Genomic DNA, 13,293 nt, shown 5'->3' on the forward strand with positions numbered 1-13,293 from the left:
GCCCCCGGAGACCGCCTCCAGAAGGGAAACGTTCCTCCCTGCTTTCGTCGAGCTCGGTTGATCCTCGCGGGATTTCAGTTCGGCTCTTAGTGCGGACCCAGTGGGTGTAGCAAGAGGAAGAATGACTGCTCGCTTTGCGATTCTTGATCCGGAACTTGTTACCCAGGAACCCCGGAAGAGGTAGCTCAAGCGATAGAAACGTGTTCGCTCTCCAGAAGTGAAGGCGCGAGTGAGGAAAAGAGGTACTGTGGGTAGGTTGGTTGGCTCCTTACAGGGCGAAGGAAACCAATATCATTATTAATTCTTTCTCCAGCAGGAACGTTTCTCTTCACTTCATTTCATTACCTATCTTCTTCATTTTCTCCTTTAAAAACTGTCTTCCGCCCAGGGGCCGCTGAGCCCTCTGTTCCTGTTCTGCGAACCGTCCTTGGGAAGAAAGGAGCGGACTGCTGGGGAGGGCAGGACTCAGAATTTCTAGTTCCCAGCAAAGCCTCCATGTAGGCAGTATCGATGCTGTCTCTCTGAAATTGATAAAATGGCGAGCAGGCCTCACACCCTCAACTGGGCACTTACGAATATGCCCAGCGTTTCGAGCTGTCGAGCTCTGCTTGGAAAGAAAAGGTTTCTAAGAATATAGTCGAAAATTTGGGGCCGGGCGCGGTGGCTCACGCCTGTAATCTCAGCAGTTTGGGAGGCTGATGTGGGCGGGTCACCTGAGATCAGGAGTTCGAGACCATCCTGGCCAACATGGCGAAAACCCATCTATACTAAAAATACAAAAATTAGCCAGGCGTGGTGGCGCGTGCATTTAATCCCAGCTACTCGGGAGGCTGAGGCGGGTGAATCACTTGAACTCGGGAGGCGGAGGTTGCAGTGAGCTGAGATCGCTTCATTGCTCTCCAGCCTGGGCGACAGAGTGAGAGACTTCGTCTCAGACAAAAAAAAAGAATAATTACCCCGCTTATCACACAAAGAGATTGCCTAGAGAGGTATTAGTCCTTACTAACATACCCCAGACACTGTACTAGACTCAGGGAATATGCTGTGCAGGGAAAGTGAGACAGTGGCTTAAGGGTCAGAGAAGATTTGGGAAAGATTTGTTTGTTTATTTGTTTTTTTTAGGTTGTAAACTGCAGACTGGCGCAGTGGCTCACGCCTGTAATCCCAACACTTTGGGAGGCTGATACAGGAGGATTGCTTGAGTCCAGGAGTTTGAGAACAGCCTGGGCCACGTAGTGAGACCCTGTGTCTTAAAAAAAAGATTATCAGGTGGAGCATGGTACAGGAGGAGGTAATGGGATCAACAGCACTACTGAAATGGGTTTACTGAGGCAGGGGAATTAGAAGGCACCAAGAGGAGGATTTCATAGGATGTACTTATTTTGTTCTGCTCTCATTGCCCAGAATTATTTATGAGACCACGAATGGTTATTTGTTTTACCTTAGTCTCAGGCACTGAGCTTATTGATACGCTTGTAGTAAGTATACAGAAAAAGACAGACATGTTCTTTTAGAGGAGTTCGATGATAATCTGATCAGAGTAATATGAGATTAGAACATCCTAAAGAACAAAAATCTGTGTTAATTTTAGCATTTTTATGATTAGACATGCCATTGAGATATGGGACATAAACAATAAATACACTTGTTAACTTTTGGATCTTTCACTGACTGTTCTCTGTTTTTTATCTTATTCGTGTATTTTTTTTACTTTTTATTTTTTTGGAGATGGGGTCTTGCTTTGTTGCCCAGCCTGGGGTGCAGTGGCACGATCATGGCTCACTGCAACTTCCACTTTCCAGCCTGAGGTGTCCTCCCACCTTATCCCCTGAGTAGTGGAGAGTATGGGCATGTGCCACCACATCTGGCTAATCATTTAAATTTTTTGTAAAGATGAGGTCTCACTATGTTGCCCAGATTGGTTTAGAACTGGACTCAAGAGATGCTGCTGCCTCGACCTCAAGCAACTCCTTGAGGCCAGGAGTTCCAGACCAGCCTGGGCAACATAGCAGACCAAGTCCATACAAAAATAAAATTTTTTTAAAAAATTAGGAGGGTGTGGCGGCATGCGCCTGTAGTCCCAGCTACTTGGAAGGCTGAGGTGGGAGAATTGCTTGAGCCCAGGAGTTTGAGGCTGTAGTGAGCCTCTGAACTCACTCATCATGCCCCTGAACTCTAGCCTGGGTGACAGAGGGAGACCCCTTCTCTTAAAAAAAAAAAAGAAAGAAAAAGGCAACTTCTCTGTTTGATCCTCATATTTCTCATCTTTAAAATGAGGCTAATATATCTTCCTTTTTTTTTTTTTTTTTTTTTTTTGAGATGGAGTCTTGCTCTGTCACCCAGGCTGGAGTGCAGTGGTAGGATCTTGGCTCACTGCAAGCTCTGCCTCCCAGGTTCATGCCATTCTCCTGCCTCAGCCTCCCAAGTAGCTGGGACTACAGGCACCTGCCACCACGCCCGGATAATTTTTTGTATTTTTAGTAGGGACGGGGTTTCACCCTGTTAGCCAGGATGGTCTCGCTCTCCTGACCTTGTGATCTGCCCACCTCGGCCTCCCAAAGTGCTGGGATTACAGGCATGAGCCACCGCGCCCGGCCAATATATCTTCCTTTTTATGTGTTCATAGCAACAATAAATGAGGTAATGGATATAAAGGATTTAGTGTGTTATCTAACACATAATAGCTTTTCTATATAGAGCAGTTCCTTCTCTAGACAGTACCTGAATCTGTGTATAGGATATTTGGTTGCTTTGCAACCTAGAAATTATTGCAGAGAATCTTAATTGTTGACATAGAGGTTACTATACCTTTTTAGAAATAATTGAATATTTGTTCAGTTTGGAGTCTGGTTGTTAGATTATCAAAGAAAAGTCCTGCTGATATCTAAGCATCAAATAGAAACTTGGCCAGGCGTGGTGGCTCATGCCTGTAATCCTACCACTTTGAGAGGCTGAGGCAGGCGGGTCACTTGAGGTCAGGAGTTTGAGACCAGCCTGGCCAACATGATGAAACCCTGTCTCTACTAAAAATACAAAAATTAGCCAGGTGTGGTTGCGGGCGCCTGTAATCCCATCTACTTGGGAGGCTGAGGCAGGAGAATTGCTTGAACCCAGAGGCAGAGGTTGCAGTGAGCTGAGATGGCGCCACTGCACTCTAGCCTGGGTGACGAAGTGAGATGCCGTCTCAAAAAAAAAGAAAGAATTCTCTCTGTTTTGTGAGGTGAGGGCTGTACAGGCACTGGAACCATAAGTACTATGTCTGTGCAGCCCTGTCACCATATTTAGGCACTTGAGTGGAAGAGCACTGAAACTAGGTGCTCTACGGTTTACCCTATGTGACCCTCCTACTGTTGGTCATGCCATGTCAGTCTCCTTTGATTTCTAATGTTTATTTCTTCAGGATTATGTTTTAGTCCTTTCTTCATTCTACATATTTGTCCAGTGGCCTCATATTCTTCCATCTCTTCAGTAATTTCAATTATATGGTAAGGTCTCTCCAATCTATATTTCCAGCCCAGACCTTTCTGACTTTAAACTGATGTATCCTAGGCCCTTTAAGCTGATACATCTTTTTTTAATTCTTCTTTCTAGATATCTCTGAGATGTCTTTTGTTCGGAGCAAAACTAATTCAATATCTTTTCCATTCAAACCTGGTATTTCACCAAAATTCTCTATTTGTTCACATCTAAGTGTCATTAACTTCTCCCTTTCTTTTATCACCAGACTTCAGTCAGTCACTAAATCAGACTGGTGTACCTTAGACACTTTTTTCTTTCTCATTCTCACTACTGTTGTCTAAATGACCATCATCTCATCTAGACTGCTGGGAGAGGCCTGATATAGTAATGTTAAGAACAAGGGCTCGGCAGGGCATGGTGGCTCACGCCTGTAATCCCAGCACTTTGGGAGGTTGAGGTGGGTGGATCATCTGAGGTCAGGAGCTCAAGACTAGCCTGGCCAACATGGTGAAACCCCATCTCTACTAAAAATACAAAAATTAGCCGGGCCTAGTGGCACGCACCTGAAGTTCTCAGCTACTTGGGAGGCTGAGGCAGGAGAATCGCTTGAACCCCAGAGGCGAAGGTTGCAGTGAACCAAGATTGCACCACTGCACTCCAGCCTGGCAACAGAGCGAGACTCCATCTCCAAAAAAAGAAAAAAAAAAAAAGAACAAGGGCTCTGCAGGGCACGGTGGCTCACACCTGTAATCCCAGCACTTTGGGAGGCCGAGGTGGGTGGATCTCCTGAGATCAGGAGTTTGAGACCAGCCTGGCCAACATGGTGAAACCCCATCTCTACTAAAAATACAAACAATTAACTGAGCGTGGTGGCGGGTGTCTGTAATCCCAGCTATTTGGGAGGCTGAGGCAGGAGAATCGCTTGAACCCGGGAGGCGGAGGTTGTAGTGAGCCGAGATGGTGCCATTGCACTCCAGCTTGGGCGACAAGAACAAGACTCTGTCTCAAAAAGAAAAAACAAGGGCTCTGTATTAAGGCGACCACTTATGAGCTAGGCAAGCAATAACTTGTGTACCTCATTTTTCTACATCTGAAAAATGGGGATCATAATTATATATATAGATGCTCCTCAACTTAGGGTGGGGTTATATCCTGATAAGCCCATCATAAATTGAAAGTACCATAAATTGAGAGCCAGGCACAATGGCTCATGCCTGTAAACCCAGCTACATGGGAGGCTGAGGTGGGAGGATCATATGAGGCCAAGAGTTCGAGACCAGCTTGGGCAACATAATGAAACCCCTGTCTCTTGAAAAAAAATTTTTTTTTTAATTAGCAGGGTGTGCTGGTATGTGCTTGTAGTCCCAGCTACTGGGGAGGTTGAAGTGGGAGGATTGCTTGAGCTCAGGAGTTCGAGGCTGCAGTGAGCTATGATCACTTCACTGTATTCCAGCTTGGACAAAAGAGTGAAACCCTGTCTCTTAGAAAACGAAATATACGTTGGAAATAAATGTAATACACCAAACCTACCAAACATGGTAGTTTAGCCTAACCTACCTTAAACATGCTCAGAACACTTAATTTATTAGCGTACAATAGGGCACAATCATCTAATACAAGGTCTACAAATGTTGAATATTTCATGTAATTCGTTAAATACTGTACTGAAGGTGAAAAACAGAATGTTTGTATGGGTGAAGTTTCTACTGAATATGTATTGCTTTTGAACCATTGTAAAGTCAGAAAGCTTAAGCGAAACTATAGTCCATGACCAGCTCTGTTTACCTTGAAGTGCTGTTGGGTGCATTAAAGAAGACAATTGCTATAGAGTGTTTAGCCAGTGTGTAGCAAAACACTTAATAAATGTTAACTATTACTACATTATAGCAGCCTCTGAAATGATCTCCCTGTATCTATTGCCAACTTCTAGTTCATTCTTTACATTGAAGGCAGGTATCTTTTAGAACAGGCATCCCTGTGGCCTGTTAGGAACTGGGCCGCACAGCAGGAGGTGAGCGGTGGGCAACTGAGTGAAGTTTTATCTGTATTTGCAGCCGCTCCTCATTGTTCACATTACCTCCTGAGTTCCATCTGATTAGCGACAGCATTAGATTCTCATGTGAGTGTGAACCCTGTTGTGAACTGCCCATGTGAGAGATCTCAGTTGTGTACTTCTTATGAGAATCTAATGTCTGATGATGTCACTGCCTCCCATCTCACCCCTGATGGGACTATCGAACACCTTTTTGTAACATTTACCAGTCTTGGAAGTATTTGTCTTCACTACTTATCTGTGAACAGCTGACAGTGGCCCGTATTCATCACTATATCCTCAGCTTAACAAGGTGCATGGCTGGCACATAGATAGCCAGTAAACATTTGTTTTATTGAACTTAACTTCTCTTGGTCTGAATTTCTTCATTTTTGATATGGCAGTAATCCTCACTTCTCAGTGGAACAAATAACACAATACATGTCAAAGTATTGTGGAAATTTTGAGCTATAAAAGCAAAGTTTTGGCCAGGCCCGGTGGCTCACGCCTGTAATCCCAGCACTTTGGGAGGCTGAGGCGGGCGGATCACGAGGTCAGGAGATTGAGACCATCCTGGCTGACATGGTGAAACCCCGTCACTACTAAAAGTACAAAAAAAAATTAAAATTAGCTGGGTGTGGTGGCGGGCGCCTGTAGTCCCAGCTACTTGGGAGGCTGAGGCAGGAGAATGGCGTGAACCTGGGAGGCGGAGCTGGCAATGAGCTGAGATTGCGCCACTGCACTCTAGCCTGGGCAACAGCAAGACTCTGTCTCAAAAACAAACAAAAACCACAGTTTTAAAACAGAATGAAAGAAATTCAAAATTGGGATTGGACCATTTCAAAACTATTGCTAAAGTGTAAGCTTCATTAAGGAATGGACTTTTTCTGCTTTGTGCACTCCTGTATCCCTTAGACCCTAGAACAAGGTCAATCAGTATTTGTGGAAGGGAAGCAGTATATCATAAAACTAAAAGAATTGAGAAAGTAGAAAGTAGTCACACTTCTATTTCAGATACCCATTCCTATAGCTATGCTCTGGGCTTTGTATCTCTTTGTAATCATTCATCTCCAAAATCAAAACCCCATGCATCGCTCTAAGTCTTTCCAGCTTACTTTCATCACGCCTGTTCTTCAACAGCATGTCTAGATAAATAGCATCCATCACTTTGTTGTCCGTAAATCAGTCTTTGATAATACAGGTTGCTTTTTATCAGGTAGGCCAAAAGAGAAAAATGTAATAACACAGGTTGCATGGTCTATCATGTCAAACATTCTTACTTACCCTCATCCTAAATTCCCTTGTACCATTGTGTCTTGGGGCTTGCTCCTGGCATAATTTAAACTCAGATACATCCAACTACCATTCCAGTAGGAGGGGAGAGCAAAGGATGAGTGTGGATGGAGTTAGTTTGTATGTTTGGAGGAAGTGATTATTAGTCTTTTGGCTTCTAAGTACTACTGGAGAAAATCACAAATAGTATGTTGCTGTTAAAAAGTCATCATTTATCTTAACCATGCTTTCAATATTCCTCTGCAATCCTGCCATATTTTGCCACACCTTTTATTTCAGCCTTTCTCTTCTCTACTCCATTTGAACTTCTGTCTGAGCACCTTCCCTCCGGGAGAATACTTTCCTGCCTTCAAATCCATGGACCTACCTGATTTAAAACTCAAATTGGAAAAGGTGTCCTTTTTCCTTTCCAAGGCCAAATCCCTTTATAAAGGCTTTCTCTATCTTGAGCATTTACCTGCCTGCCTTCTGGCTCCATCCCATTAACATTTAAATATGCGCATCCTTTCTTCTTAGGAGAAAAAAAAAATTGCTTTTCTTTGTCACCTTATATCCATTGCTTTTTCTTTTTGCTCTGTCTCTTGACCCCACCTCAAACGAATTTCTGCCCCACCAAAGACAATAACCCCTTTTATGTTAAAATTAGTGGAAAGAATGTTAATATAATGCCCTCACTTTAAAGAACATAAAGGAAATTTATAAGTACTTCGAGGGCTGTCATCTATGCCGTGTCAGTCATGCATGCACTGCACAATTCCAAGGGCACCACTTTACATTACAAATACAGTTCATTACAAATATAGTGGCCCCATGTTTATAAATGCTTAGATAATAGTCCACTAGAAAAAGAAACTGATAGTTGCTTGCACCTCTACATAGAAGCACTGTGAATCCAGCAGCCTCATTTGTAGACTGATGCAAGTGTTTTATTGGTGACTCAAATATTATGAACAGCTTTGCCGAAGTAGCAGCATTTTCTAAAATAATAAAGAATGACATTCCTTTGTTTTATGATGGTTACACTTCTGGAAAATTCAGTATGGACAGTCTCCGACTTAAGAATTTTCGACTTTAGGATGGTGTGAAAGCGATACCCATTCAGTAGAAACTGTACTTAAGGTTTTGCATTTTGATCTTTTCCTGGCCTAGTGATAATGTGGTACAGTACACTCTTGTGATGCTGGGCAGTGGCAGCGAGCCACAGCTCCCAGTCACCCATGTGATCACGGGAGTGAACAACCCATCCTCTACTGTGTACTGTGTTGTCAGCTTTTTTGGATATTGTGTTTTGTGTTTTCACATTCCATCATGTCTACAAAATGTCCATCAGTGTCTCCTGTTTCTGGTGAGATAAAGAAGAGGAAGGCAATTACTCTTGAAACGAAACTCAAGATAATTGCCCAGCATGAAGGTGGCAAGCCAGTAATGACCATTGCATGTGAGTTAGGACTTTCGCAATCCACGATTTCAACCATCTTAAAGGATAAGAAGCGAATCAGTGATGCAGCGAAATCGTCAGCATCAGTTAAATCCACTGTCATCACAAAGAAAAGGGCTGGACCGATTGATGATATGGAAAAATTACTTGTTATGTGGATGGAAGACCAGGTACAGAAGCGCATACCACTCAGCCTACTGATGATCCAGGCTAAGGCAAGAAGTCTTTTTAATATGCTAAAAGACCGTGCCAATGATCCTACATATACATAAATATTTAAAGCAAGTCATGGATGGTTCCAGCGCTTCAAAAGGCGTCATAATTTTCACAATGTAAAGATCAGTGGTGAGGCAACACGTGCTGGTAATGAAGGTGCCATAGCTTTTAAGGAACAGCTGCATGGGATAATTGTGGCTGAAGATCTTTGCAATAAGGAGCTGATTGCACTGGAGGAAGAAAGAAGTAAAGGAGTTGAGGCAGTGGAAGAAGTTATACCCACGGCACCTAGAAAGTTCACAGCAAAGAAACTGGCAGAGGCATTTGCTGCTATCAGCAGCGGCCTACAGATGTTAGAAGAAATGGACGTCAAATTACGAGAGATTCGCCACAGTTGACAGGCAGATACAGGATGCTCTTGCTTGCTACAGAGAAATATATAATGAAAAGAAACAAGCTGTACAGTCAAAACTTGGTGTCTTCCTGAAGAACAACACTATGCTTGCTAAACCGTCAACTAGTGTTGATGTCCCAATGCCTTCTACCACCTATTCTCGATGTTCATCAGAAGAGAGAGAAATTGAGGACCCTATTACATCCCCATCATCCAGCAATTAATTCATTTCAGTGCTTCAGACATTTTTCAGGACCACTGTGCTTTCAGCTGTGTACATTAATGGTGAGTACCCATACAACCATTCTGTTTTCCACTTTCAGTACAGTATTCAATAAATTACAGGAGATATTCAACACTATTATAACATAGTCTTGTGTTAGATGACTTTTGTCCAACTGTAGGCTTATGTAAGTGTTCTGAGCACATTTAAGGTAGGCTAGGCTAAGTCATGATGTTCTGTAGGTGTATTAAATGCATTTTTGGCTTACGATATTTTCAATTAATTGGGCTATAACCCCATGGGAAATTGAGGAGCACCTATACATAGTAAAACTATGCAAAAAATATTTTGTGTTCTTATGTAAAATGATGTTGAGTTCTCATCTATTAAGTTTTTCAGCTGCACTAATGTCCAATGGGACAACTTTTCCTTTTGTAAGATTTTTAGCATCCTTGCTCAGGCTTAGTAAATTTCAGCATCTCACTCCAGGCCCATTAATGTGACAGTGAGGTTCTTCTGAGGGTAACTTATTTGATACCATCTCCATTGAGAACCCAGAGCATTGTGAAAACACAGATTAGCACTATATTCCAGGAAAGGGGTGAGTTATTTTTGGTTTCTTTAAATCTTAGGCATCTTGGTAAAACAGAACATCTCCACAAGACTAAGGGAAGACTGAGGAATAGAGTTTTTGAACTTTATGCAACTTTGTTTACATCAAGTTTCAAAATGACCTAAACTGTTTCATGTGGATGCTTGAATCTTTTCTAGTACACTGGTGGTGGGCAAGGGGGTGTTGGAAACAGGGCACAGGCATAAGATCCAAGATGTGTTTTGCCTTTTTTTCTGGATGACCTCATTAAGTGTATAGTCAAAATGTTTCTCTGATAAGCCTATACCTCTGTAAGTTGTTACTGCCGGATAGTGATAACTGTTTTCCTTTCCCTTAAGATGCCCTCCAAATCCTTGGTTATGGAATATTTGGCTCATCCCAGTGCACTCGGCTTGGCTATTGGAGTTGCTTGTGGCGTGTGTCTGGGCTGGAGCCTCCGAGTACGCTTTGGGATGCTCCCCAAAAGCAAGACGAGCAAGACACACACAGATACTGAAAGTGAAGCAAGCATCTTGGGAGAGAGTGGGGAGTACAAGATGATTCTTGTGGTTCGAAATGACTTAAAGATGGGAAAAGGGAAAGTGGCTGCCCAGTGCTCTCATGCTGCTGTTTCAGCCTACAAGCAGATTCAAAGAAGAAATCCTGAAATGCTCAAGCAATGGGAATACTGTGGCCAGCCCAAGGTGGTGGTCAAAGCTCCTGATGAAGAAACCCTGATTGCATTATTGGCCCATGCGAAAATGCTGGGATTGACTGTAAGTTTAATTCAAGATGCTGGACGTACTCAGATTGCACCAGGCTCTCAAACTGTCCTAGGGATTGGGCCAGGACCAGCAGACCTAATTGACAAAGTCACTGGCCACCTAAAACTTTACTAGGTGGACTTTGATATGACAGTAACCCTTCCATCACAGGTGTTTGAAGCCTGTCAGATTCTAACAAAAGCTGAATTTCTTCACCCAATTTAAATGTTCTTAAGATGAAAATAAAACCTATTCCCATGTTCTATGGTTGGCAGTTGTCATCTTGGGCTTAAAAAGAGTAGTTGGTTAAATGGTCTTGGTGGTTCAAGTGAGAGGCTGAAACAAATATTTAAGATGAGAGAAACAGGTCAATACAATTGGATTAAAAGGGAGGAAACAGCATTCCCCTATACATGGTTAGGTCCCTTTGTGTGTTGGTAGCCCTTCCCTGAGACTATGTCCCCCTGGAGGTCGAGGTTCAAGGGTATTCCCACTAGAGGCAAGCTGCAGTTTGTTCCCCTGCTGTCACTTTTTGGGTGACTGATAGCCTACTTTATTAATAGATACGGCCATCCTCAATGGAGTCCCATGGTTTATAACCTGTTTGAATTTTTGTCTAAAGGTTGAGGTTTTATAGCATTGATACAACCTGCTGTGCAGTGTTTCATATTCACCTTCCCTGACCTACACTGGCCAAAGGTTATCAGCAGTGGTTCTAAATCACAGCCTATTAAAGGTTCTCATTTCCCCCCTTTCTTGTAACAGTGAAGCCAATGAAACGTGTGGAGTAACCTTATCGACCTTACAGATGGAAATGGGTGGGCCCGAGTAAGAATTTATGGTAACTGTAAAGTGAATGTAGTTTGTCATCCCTGCTAGTTTTTTTTTTTCCTAGAACTTAAAGAACTAGACAGTTAAGGGTGCCTTTTTTACCTTTTAATCTTTAGATATACTTGATACAATCCTAATAATTACTGTTATACCAGTTACCTAGAATATGAGGCAGAGGGTCCCAACTCCCCAAGCCACAGAGCTTCCTGATAGTCATCTTGTTAGAAACTATTTTTCTTTAAAGCCTTCTTTTAGGAGGATACTGACAGTAATTTCTAAAATCAGTGTATCCCCAAGAACGGTACTGATACCAGGGAGAATTTTGATAATAGGCCCATTTTAAGTGGCTGTACCTCTCTATGGTTAACTGCAATATAAGCAGCATTATAGCACAATCTCAAGGTCTAAGGTCATTGGTGGAATATTGTGGGCAGAACACTAAAGACAGTCTTGAAAGTTCTAATATTTGATTCATTTCATACACTTCGCACAGGCATGCGACAGCACAGGAGAAAAATTGCAACTGTAAATGATGCCACAATAGCAACTATTTCTAAACAGAATGTTTACTGGCTCCAGAAGTGATGCAACAAAATGCAACGTTAGGACTGAGTTGAACTCAGTGCTAAGTGCATGATTCTGGCTCAGGTAATTTCTGAGGTTTGCCTCAGATAGACTGATGGCTCCAAATTCAAAGATAGTGGCATTCCCAACAGGATGGCATGGAGTGGCTAAGTAACTGATCAGTGATGGCATATCTACTAAAAGGAACATTATGAAAATTCTGGTAATTGTGGATATATGCTTGTTTTCTAATTCATCTGTACTTAGTATTTTATAGAACTCATAATCTTATAGTCTTCAAAGTATACTCTGCAGAACCCATGGGGTCTCCACAGAGTCAAAAATCTTTTCATAACACTATTACTTTTTTTTTCTCTGTTATTTGCACTGATGGTACAAAAGCAGTGGTGGAGAAAACTGATGGCACCTCCCACATATCAAAGCAGGGGCACCATTGTATTCTTCACTGACCTGCACTCACATTAAACACTTTCACTTAATGTCCTGGATGAAACTAAATAGGTTTCTTTATTTTTTGAGACAAGAGTCTCGTTCTGTCACCCAGGCTGGAGTGCAATGATGTGATCTCGGCTCACTACAACCTTTGCCTCCCAGGTTCAAGTGATTCTCATGCCTCAGCCTCCTGAGTAGTAGCTGGGATCTTACAGGTGTGTACCTTCACACCTGGCTGATTTTTTATTTTTAGTAGAGCATGCCTGGCTGGTATTTTATTTTTAGTAGAGATGGAGTTTCACCATGTTGGTCAGGCTTGTCTCGAACTCCTGGCCTCAAGCAATCTGCCTGCCTCAACCTCCCAAAGTGCTGGGAATAAAGGCGTGAGTCACCACAGCTGGTGGGACAGGGATTTTAAGTTTTAAAAAACTCTTCTGTGGAGCTTATGGTAGGTAATTTGCCTAAGAGTTGTAAAGCAGTGCAACACTAGGCGAGGGGCTATGTGTAGCTATTGAGGATTAAGGGATAGTGAAATGAACTTTAGGAACATTCTCAGCCATAAGCAAGAGCTGGATTCACACAACCAATTTTTCAAAAAAAATCAACTTAAGATACCCATAATTTGGGCACCTTTATAATTCATGATGAGAAAGCGCATGTTAACTACATGTTTAAATATATTTTATTTCAAGTTAATATAACAGCCATGATTTGTTCATTTAAGTGAAATGCCTAGATAAAAACCTCAAGTGTCACTTGGCTAAAACGTTGGAGACAGTAAATGTAAGCCACTAGAGTAATGACTCTGGTTCTTTAGACTACTGCATGTACCTTACTGAAATACAGGAATGCACATTGATAAAATGCATAATGTCTTCACATGTCTCAATCCTCATTCCTCTTCCTTTCATGCCTCCCTGTAATGCCTCAGTATCCAATATAAAACTACAAAAACTACTGTTCTTTTGGTTTGAGTGGTATTTAATTAAGTTCTTTTGGTTTGAGTGGTATTTAATTAAAACTTCAAATCTATG

At 42.3% G+C, this 13,293-nt stretch overlaps 1 protein-coding gene across 4 annotated transcripts; it reads left to right on the forward strand.

Annotated features, from left to right (window-relative positions):
• The first annotated feature begins 88 nt into the window (after window positions 1-88).
• Window positions 89-10,676, forward strand: PTRH2 (peptidyl-tRNA hydrolase 2). Of its 4 annotated transcripts, XM_077969125.1 has the most exons (3): window positions 195-242; window positions 1,123-1,291; window positions 10,007-10,674. In XM_077969125.1, the coding sequence occupies exons 2-3, from the start codon at window positions 1,277-1,279 to the stop codon at window positions 10,544-10,546; spliced, it is 555 nt and encodes a 184-aa protein (XP_077825251.1). In that variant the 5' UTR covers window positions 195-242; window positions 1,123-1,276; the 3' UTR covers window positions 10,547-10,674. The 4 variants fall into 4 exon arrangements, with proteins under 4 accessions (NP_001181368.1, XP_077825251.1, XP_014975460.1 ...); NM_001194439.1 differs by lacking the exon at window positions 1,123-1,291 and having other exon boundaries at window positions 89-251; window positions 10,007-10,676; XM_015119974.3 differs by lacking the exon at window positions 1,123-1,291.
• The last annotated feature ends 2,617 nt before the right edge of the window (window positions 10,677-13,293 follow it).

Source organism: Macaca mulatta, chromosome 16, assembly GCF_049350105.2.
Source record: "Macaca mulatta isolate MMU2019108-1 chromosome 16, T2T-MMU8v2.0, whole genome shotgun sequence".
Taxonomy (NCBI): domain Eukaryota; kingdom Metazoa; phylum Chordata; class Mammalia; order Primates; family Cercopithecidae; genus Macaca; species Macaca mulatta.